At 37.5% G+C, this 9101-nt stretch overlaps 1 protein-coding gene and 1 long non-coding RNA gene across 2 annotated transcripts; one reads left to right on the top strand and one right to left on the bottom strand.

The window, feature by feature from the left end:
- Positions 1 to 438: 438 nt before the first annotated feature.
- On the bottom strand, positions 439 to 8900 carry acot11b (acyl-CoA thioesterase 11b). Its single transcript, XM_039676285.2, has 16 exons — positions 8754 to 8900; positions 6381 to 6577; positions 5706 to 5775; positions 5573 to 5633; positions 4899 to 5000; positions 4666 to 4801; positions 4226 to 4382; positions 3974 to 4093; positions 2704 to 2842; positions 2437 to 2492; positions 2021 to 2087; positions 1849 to 1932; positions 1597 to 1730; positions 1184 to 1315; positions 969 to 1095; positions 439 to 716 (listed from the first exon to the last, which is right to left on the bottom strand). The coding sequence occupies exons 2-16, from the start codon at positions 6565 to 6567 to the stop codon at positions 558 to 560; spliced, it is 1731 nt and encodes a 576-aa protein (XP_039532219.2). The 5' UTR covers positions 6568 to 6577; positions 8754 to 8900; the 3' UTR covers positions 439 to 557.
- LOC148973742 (uncharacterized) lies at positions 3358 to 4293 on the top strand. The gene is made up of 3 exons (XR_016146539.1): positions 3358 to 3861; positions 3968 to 4074; positions 4195 to 4293. It is a non-coding gene; the product is annotated as an uncharacterized LOC148973742 (long non-coding RNA).
- Positions 8901 to 9101: the final 201 nt, after the last annotated feature.

Here is a 9101-nt window from a genome sequence, read left to right as displayed (position 1 = left end):
TCCACGACGCATGCGCGAGAATTGCGATCTGCTTACACCAGCTTACGCCACTTCAGATCGCAATTCTCGCGCATGCGTCGTGGAAATCTAAGGAAGTCTCGTTCTGGCCTACAAGGAAGAAAAGAAATAGTCGAATAAACCTGTTATTTTTGTTTGTTTTTTCGCACAAAAAGTATTCTCGTCGCTTGATAAACATATAGTTGAGCCACGGTAGTCACTTGGGATATTTAAACATTTTCTTCATTGACTTTCTGGGCCGTCAAGAGGCAGTCCCTTAGGAGCCAATGTGGTAGTTATACAGCTCTCAAATTTAATCAAAAATATCTTCATTTGTGTTCCGAAGACGAACGAAGGTCTTACGGGGTTGGTACAGCATGGGGGTGAGTAATTAATGACTTAATTTTCATTTTTGGGTGAACTAACCCTTTAACTCAGATGTGAAAGTCTATGTTATCCCAATTCTACAATGACTTCTTGACCCAAATCATTATTTTTCAGAAACAAAATTAATCACTGAACAGCACAAAATGTCAACTTCAACTTCTCCCTTAGTTTTGTCACAGGGTGGAGGTGGGCAGAGAAGCCAGGCTGTCTTTATTCCCCTCCAGGAAAGCACTACATGAGGCAAAGGTGCAGTAGAAGCTGGAGGAAAGCCCAGCGATGTCAGTGGAGATATAGGGCATCACGCCAGGAGTGGCCTGGTTGTAGTAAGAAATCTGAAAGAAATGCGTACATAAGCATGTAAGCCAGACACACTTAACCTTTAGTACGTTCTTTAACATCTATGTGGCAGAATCAGTAACCACTCTAAGCAGTTTCTAAACATGAGTTATAATAAATGGTGTAATTGGCATGCATATTATTTCAGTTAAAGAGATTGTTATGTTTAAAGCTGTGTTAATTCTTGAACTCTGACTCATTCAGTCATTCAGTATAAGTGTCCATTATGTTTTCTGTGTATTTATTACCTTTGTGAAAGAGCTTTCCTCTTCCCAGATACTGAACCCAGCACAGAGCACCTCTCCTCTGTTGTAGTCTTCAGTAGGAGGGTACGCAGGCAGGGTAACAGAACGCAAGGCGATCAAGTAAGGGTCTCTGAAAAGGGCAAAGATATAATAACTTATGTTTCATTGTCCTTTGGAAAGACGAAACAAAATTCATTCTTTAGGAGTTAGAGGTTTACCCAGAATCACAAGGGCGCCTCCTAGAGGCCAGGAGGATAAATTCCTGGTCTTTGCCACCTTTAGTCACAGAGGGGGTGACAACACGGTAGATGGTGTCGTCTTCATGTGGGTCGGTTATCACTTCACACTCTCTGTATTAGAGCATATTTATTATGCTCAGTTATAATGTTAGTTCTGCGTTACGTAATTTGAAACTGGTTGATAATTTAGCTTTATCTACAAGATGACCTGAAAAACAACAAATTTCAGCTGTTGCTATCTAGTACATATAATTCAACATTTTCTGTACCAGCCACCCTGGTCATATTGTTTATTTGGGAAGTTGAATAATACAGTGAGATGTAGTAATTGCAAATAATTCAGATTTTATATTAGTGAGTCATTTTGATGCAGCAAAATACATTTGACATACTGATAGTGGTGGTCCCATGCCTTCCTTCGCCTTAGATCAGACAGTAACAGAAACACCTTCTCGGCTGCCATGGCCACATGGGTCTCCACCTTAAAGCACAAAATCTGGTTCTCCTCCAGCGTGTATAAGCTCACCTGGGCACAATGTTTCAGCTCATAAATTTCTCTCAAGCTTCTACTGCTCAAATAACCCATGTAATCTCAAAAGGACAAAATGAAAACTTTAGCTATAGGGTTTACAAAGATTATCCACCTTGTTTTTCTCTGAGGTCAAGACCCAGTTGGTCCGGGCAGCTAACATTTTCAGTGCCGAAACATTATTATAACTGAGGTACATCTGGAACGATATGGAATAGTCACGTGATTCAGTAAAGTATTTTGAGTATATCCATGACATTTATAGCTCGTAGAACAGGTTAATATACCTGGTTACTTGGGTCCCAGGGAACTGAGAGAGGAACCTCACTTTGCTTGCAGGATATTATGTACTTCCTGTAAGAGGAGAGCATACTCATGTGATCATTTTCCCATCCAACTTTGAATATGACAAACAGCCAGAGCTTATAAATAGCATATGATCGTAAAAATAAGACATAACGGCCTGGTTTCACAGACAAGGCTTAAATTAAGCCAGGCTTGAGTAGCTTTTATAAATGTGGGTTAGAAAAAAAAAATTAATCTTGGGATAAAACAATGGCAATGACATGTTTTAAGATATGACAGAGCAAGTTTCTTTCATTTAAGACAGCTCAAACATGCATTTTAGTCTGGGTCTAGATTTAACCCTTGTCTGTGAAACCAGCCAAACCTGTTATAAAAGAGACAATCTACAGGATCCTACCTGTCGAGGCGGATTTTCTTCCTGGCTATTGCTTCCTGAAAGCGCCTCTTACCATCCTAAAAAGAGAGGATGAGGAGATTATGATTTCTAATCTGAAATCTAAATCAAATACAGTTTTAAAAACTTTTCACGTTTTCATGTCAAGGAAGCACTTCAGTTCAAGCACTGATTCTGTTTCACCCTCTTGAACCCATCCAACAAACTCCTCTGTCAATAAGTTTAACTTATCCACCATGTGAGGGATTATAAGAATGTTACAGCGCTCACCACAGGCTCAGGCCGTATCCTTGGCAAAGTGCGTGCCTTCCTGTCATTGTCCAAGACCTCAAAGTTCATGAAGGCAGTGTTGATGTGTCGTAGGGGTTCTCCACCCTGATAGGCCTCTGCACACACTCCCACCTCCATACTGGAATAGCAAACACAACATAACAGTTGTGCAAGGATAAATCAGGCTTCTTGATTCATGGATGTATGTGACACTACGTTGTAACTTGTTTATGATATTATAAAATAAATAATAGTTTTTTTACTGCTTTAATACAATAAAATACATATAATACTAAATGTAATATAATAATAATAATAATAATAATAATAATAATAGCTGTTTTCTGTTTTAATATATTTTTAAATGTAATTATTTCTGTGATGCCAAAGAGTTTTCAGCATCATCACGACGCAAACGTGTTGTGAAGATGCGGGAGCAGACGTTGCGTGAACGCATATTGGAGATCAATATTTTTTTTTTACCAAATTCTGTTTTTTTTTTCTAGTTCACTTTAATAAAAAACTTTTGCTGATAATTTACTCACCCCCATGTCATCCACGATGTCTACATCTTTCTTTCTTCAGTTGAAAAGAAATTAAGGTTTTTGATGAAAACATTCCAGGATTTTCTCCATATAATGGACTTCATTGGGAACCAAACGGTTCAAGGTCCAAATAAGTGTTTCAGTGCAGCTTCAAACGGCTTTAAACGACACCAGACGAAGTTGACATTCTGTGCTGTTCAGTGATTGATTTTGTTTCTGAAAAATAATGATTTGGGTCAAGACGCCTTTGTAGAATTGGGATGACATGGACTTTCACATCTTGAACCGTTTGGTTCCCAATGAAGTCCATTATATGGAGAAAATCCTGGAATGTTTTCATCAAAAACCTTAATTTCTTTTCAACTGAACAAAGAAAGACATGGACATCTAGGATGACATGGGGGGTGAGTAAATTATCAGCACAAGTTTTTTTTAAAAGGTTAAACCACTGGAGTCACATGGATCACTTTAATGTTGTGTTTACTACCTTTCTGCGACTTGAAAGTAGTAGTTGTGTAATGAAGGGACGGAAAACTCTCAGATTTCATTAATAAGACCTTCATTTGTGTTCAGAAAATTAACAAATGTCTTACAGGATTGGGATGACATGAAGGTGAGTAATTTGTTAACTAACTTACAAAAACATCCTATTAACACCAAACTTTTGAATGTTTGGGGTATTCGCCCCAGTGATCAGCACAATTTTTATTTTCATATAGTGTTACCTTTTCTTGAAAGCATTGTTTACGATTGCCTTCAACACCAGTCTGTCTCCAATGTGGGAGGGGCCACGAAAGTGGAACATGTCTATGCTCCGCAGAATTGGGTGAGCATTACACAAACGGCTAGAGGAAAAAGCATACAGAGTATAATGCACCAAAGCACCAATGATTTTTCTTTAATAGAATATAATCGAATATCCTGAATGAGTTTTTTTTATCATCAGATTCAACTGTAGTAGAACAGTGACTGTACACCTGGCAGAGATGGTGGCTACATTCTCCATCCAGGCCATGATTTGTCCACCGAAGGTGCTGACCTGGTGATTGGCATGAGGCGGCAGCACCAGCTCGACGCTTTCTACCCGAGTTCTCTCTGCAGGCACCGCATCCTGGTAATCTAGATGCTCACTCACTGACAAACAAATAGAGCACCACTTATCAGAGCTAGTGCATCTTCCACTCTATTTATTCTACACACTTCAAACCACGTGACCCTTTGAAAGCGAACGGTGAAGGTTTACTGCACATATATATGCTTAAATGAATGTTGGCGGAATACTCATGAAGAGACACCAAACAAACCAAATGACACTTCTAATCGTGAACACATCCGTCTGATTCATGACTCATTTCCTGTGGCCTCTCTTCAAAGTTTTGGAAGTAAACAAACACACCTGGAGAGAGTCTCTTCTCACCTGTCTGAGAGGAGCAGCTGCTGAGGAGGTCGATAATAGTCTCCGCGTGGATTAGTCTCATCCTCCTGCGCTCGGCTGCGAGGCTGTACTCCATCTGCTCTGCCTGCGTGCGTGGAATCACCTGCTTGAGGTGTACCTGTGCAAACCCAAACACTGCACTGATCAATCACAACTCGAACACTGAGCAGACCCGAGATATTCTACAGACTGATTCTTTCAGTGACGTTTCTTACCTTTCCTGCTTCTGTACGACGGCCCACAAAGGTGGCGAAAGCGTGGCAGACCTTCCACTGTCTGTCACTAAAGAGATCTTCACAGCTAACCAAAATACCAACCTGTGACAAAGACTGACATCATCACTCACACGTTTGGTTTCCTTCATTCTGATCATTGAATTACAAATCAGAAACACGAAAGTAATTTATCATAAGAGACAGATACATTTAAAGTACACAATGACAAGTTTCCAGTATAAACTTGATTTACTGAAATGTAGTGTTTTGGTTGTTCATTAGTCAATGACCGAAAAATCTACATGTTAGATGTTTAATTAATGAAACAATTTGTGCTCTCTAATTTGCGCTAAATATTTATATAGTGCTTTAAACAACACAAATAGTTTCAAAGCAGCTTTACAGTGATAAACAGGAAAATAATGATTCAATGATGCAAACAGAATTCAATTCTGCTGCAAAGCAGCTCTAAAAAGACAACAGTGCCCTGAATTGTTGAGTTGATTCAGTTTGGTTCAATAACTCTGTAAAGTTAATCCATTGTGAAATTAGTTCAATTTAGCTAAAGCAGCTCTGCAGAAAACAGTGATGTCATCATCCAGCTCAGTTCAGTTTTCATCCAATAGTGTCAGTGCAGTGAAATCCATAATAATGGCAGTATAGATCCCACAAACCTCCATGCTGGATGTGAAGGCTCTGTTAACTTTGGCTGTAATGTTTACAACCTGTCCAATCCTAAAGAAACAACAAAACATAAGCAAAAACGTGTTGCTTCAATTTGAATTAAGTTCCCGTATATGTGTTTACCCTATAGTTGTTTCAAAGTGAATGTCATCCACTGAAGCTGTGATGCAGGAGCAGCCAGCATGTCTTTCAGCTGGAAACAAGAGAGCAAATATTGATGATTATTAAATGTTTACTCCCTAAGCAAGTATTTAAGCAGGTTCTTCTGAAAACGCAAGTAGTTAACTCTGAAGGACATAAGGTTCTGCGCTTCCCGAATGAAGAGAAAACAAACAGGCCAGCGCAGCTCATTTTGAGCAACATGAAGGGAAGCATGTAAAGTGGTTACCAACCACCATCTGTGCTTTTCACAGTGCTACAAAGGTTTAGCCACAGAAATGCTTTTGCCTTTTATCAGCTAAATATGATTAAAAATCATTCCAACTGCTATTAAACTCTCTCACCAGCCCGTTACTCTGTTTATTCACGGTAAGATGATGGAAATCACAGTCTAAACTGTAAAGACTCCTCCATCTGCGATGTCTAATGACACTTAGTACAAGCATATGGTGTGGGGGTGTTTACATGAATATCGGAGGTGACGGCAATGATTCAGACGGAAATTAAATCACCTTTAAAATGTACTTGAAATAGTTTTACTGGATCATTGGTTTTAATATCATTGTAATAATCATGGTTTCGTTCAAACAGTGACAGCAACTCAGTTTGTCTCTAACATTAAGAATACTCCAAACGGACCTGACAGGCAGGCGGTGGAGTCCATCCACTTGAGCAGCTGACCAGAACTGAGTTCTCCACAGTGGTTTGCATGGCAGGGAAGGACTATCTGGCTCATCTTTACTTCAGTCGGGTTCCTATACATCTCCCCATTTTCCAGAATGAACACTGGCTCGGCCAGCATAGGGTCCATGGTCTCACTTGCCATGACTAGGGCTCTGTTGGACAGAGCAATATATTTACATATTAAAGGGATAGTTCACCCAAAAATGAAAATTCTGTCAGTTTTTACTCACTCTCATGTAAGAACATCCCCGTAAGAACTTCGTTCATCTTCGGAACGCAAATTACGTTATTTTTGATGAAATCTGAGAGCTGGATCACTCCTCCATAGGCTTCTTAAGGGATTGAAACTTGTTCCCCCGAAAAGTTATTAAAGACATCGTTAAAATAGTCCAAGTGACTACAGTGGCTATCAAGTGACGAGAATACTTTTTGTGCGCCACAGTTGGACAACAACCACAGTTGTTGTACGTCACACGCATCACACACATGAGCAGCGTCGGCCAATAGTGAGCCTACGTGTGACGTAGCTCTACGCAATTACACTAGTTTAACTAACGAGGCCCACAGAGAAGGAAATGAATAGTTGAAATAAAGTCGTTATTTTTGTTTGTTTTTGCGCACAAAAAGTATTCTCGTTGTTTGATAAACTTGAGATTGAGCCACTGTAGTCACTTGGACTATTTTAACGATGTCTTTAATAACTTTTCGGGGCCGGCAAGTTTCAATCCCTTAGAAGCCTATGGAGGTGTGATCCAGCTCTCAGATTTAATAAAAAATATCTTAATTTGTATTCTGAAGATGAACAAAGGCCTTACGGGGTTGGAACAACATGAAGGTGAGTAAAAACTGACAGAATTTTCATTTTTGGGTGAACTATCCCTTTAAGATCCATATTTGTTGGTAATCGAAATCATAATATCACTGTCTTGAAGCATATTAGGAAGGGAATTGTAGCTTTAAGGCCATCCTCTAATATAAAGTTTTCTTGTATAAACATTTGCTTGAATATCTGGACAGGTAACATGTCATTTTCAGGATTCATGGTGAGGTCGAGGCACATTACGTCATCACTCAAGCGAGTGCTTCTTTTAAACCTTTTATATGATCATATATGATTCCAAATGCATGTTATTGTGGCCTGTCCATTTTGCGTGTTATTTTCATGATTCACAGCAACTTTGAGTCAAAAGGGATTAGTCATACCAATTTAGTAAAAAAAAAAAAAAAGACTACTTATAGTGCTACGCTTGCAACAGATTTATAATCAGAGAAAATTCCTTTTGGAATTACTGCAGACCCTACAAGAACAGATTATTCTGCATTAATAAAAAATAGTACTGTACTGTATTGTAAACGTATTGTAAATTAAATTTTTGTTTTAAAAACTTTTTTAAAATAAACATCAAGAAAAAATATTCTATCACCCAAGCAGTGTGTATTAGCAACACAATGAATTTCAGTTTATTTTCTAGGTGCAATAACCTGCACCAGTTAGCCAAACACTATCTTGACTGATATATATATATATATATATATATATATATATATATATATATATATATATATATATATAGCCTAATGAACGATGAGTAATGACAATATTTATGTTTATTTCCAAAAACAGAGAAAGACACATTAAAACTAAAAATAGCTCGCACCATGTGAAAGTATTACCAAAACAATATGAAGAAAAAGATTTGGAGCCAGATCAGAAACAGGACTGTTTTAGTCTGTAAAAACTACGTGCCATGCATAGCAATTAATAAGCTTAACTCGTTTCAGTTTGTTATTATCTCAATCCTGCGTAGGCTACAGTCAAATATTAAGAGACATCTAAACACAGCTGATATTCCGAAATAGTTTTCAAGTGGACTTTACAATTAAAAGCATAAAAACCGACAAAAAAGTGTGCCGTTATTCAGCATTAAAACGCAACTCGTGCATTTAGCCCACGGAACACCTCGTCATGAACAAACACTGACTGGCATTAATTGTGCTGTCAAATGACATCATTTTGCTCATTCATAAATGGTTTTCATTGTTATGAGTTAAGGTTATGGGAGACTACATAAAGTTATTAAATAATTAATTATTATATTTAGTTATAGACAAACTGTATATTAATTAATTATTTTTCTAATTTTTCTAATATATATATATATATATATATATATATATATATATATATATATATATATATATATATATATATATATACGATTAGCATACGTTTCCTATAGTTTGCACAGCAGGTTATTCTGTGACATTTCAAGTGTCAACTGCGTCTGAACTAAAATAGCGTTGGGATTGGGAAATGAGCAAACTTACGTGAATAGATGTTAAACCTCTCTCATTTGCACAAGAAAGGAACGATGTCTGTGTGGTGTCTGAATCTTTGCAAGATATATGAAATAAAAATACATTCTTATTCCCAGTCAAACAAAGTATCCGCGCTTTACTGTTCCCATAGCCCAATGAAGTTAGTGACGCCCAGCAACTTTTTTAAGGTAGACTGAATGCATTACTCAAGATCAACTCTCTGACCTTATGAGTTATGACATGTGAAACAACAGGCTAACAATAGCACATTTTAAATATATATATATATATATATATATATATATATATATATATATATATATATATATATATATATATATATATATATATTACGGA

Source organism: Pimephales promelas, chromosome 14 (assembly GCF_988280905.1).
Source record: "Pimephales promelas chromosome 14, fPimPro1.hap1.1, whole genome shotgun sequence".
In the NCBI taxonomy this organism is placed as follows: domain Eukaryota; kingdom Metazoa; phylum Chordata; class Actinopteri; order Cypriniformes; family Leuciscidae; genus Pimephales; species Pimephales promelas.
The sequence above is the reverse complement of the archived record's forward strand: the minus strand, read 5'-3'. Positions and strand labels throughout refer to the sequence as shown.

Bases quoted from the DNA above. Each gene is read 5' to 3' on its own strand.
- acot11b (XM_039676285.2), bottom strand. From the start codon at position 6,567: ATGGCAAGTGAGACCATGGACCCTATGCTGGCCGAGCCAGTGTTCATT. The intron at 5,776-6,380 runs GTCCGTTTGGAG...TCTTGTTTCCAG, and splicing joins CTCCACCGCCTGCCTGTCAG to CTGAAAGACATGCTGGCTGC. The intron at 1,933-2,020 runs GTATATTAACCT...ATATCGTTCCAG, and splicing joins CCTGGGACCCAAGTAACCAG to ATGTACCTCAGTTATAATAA.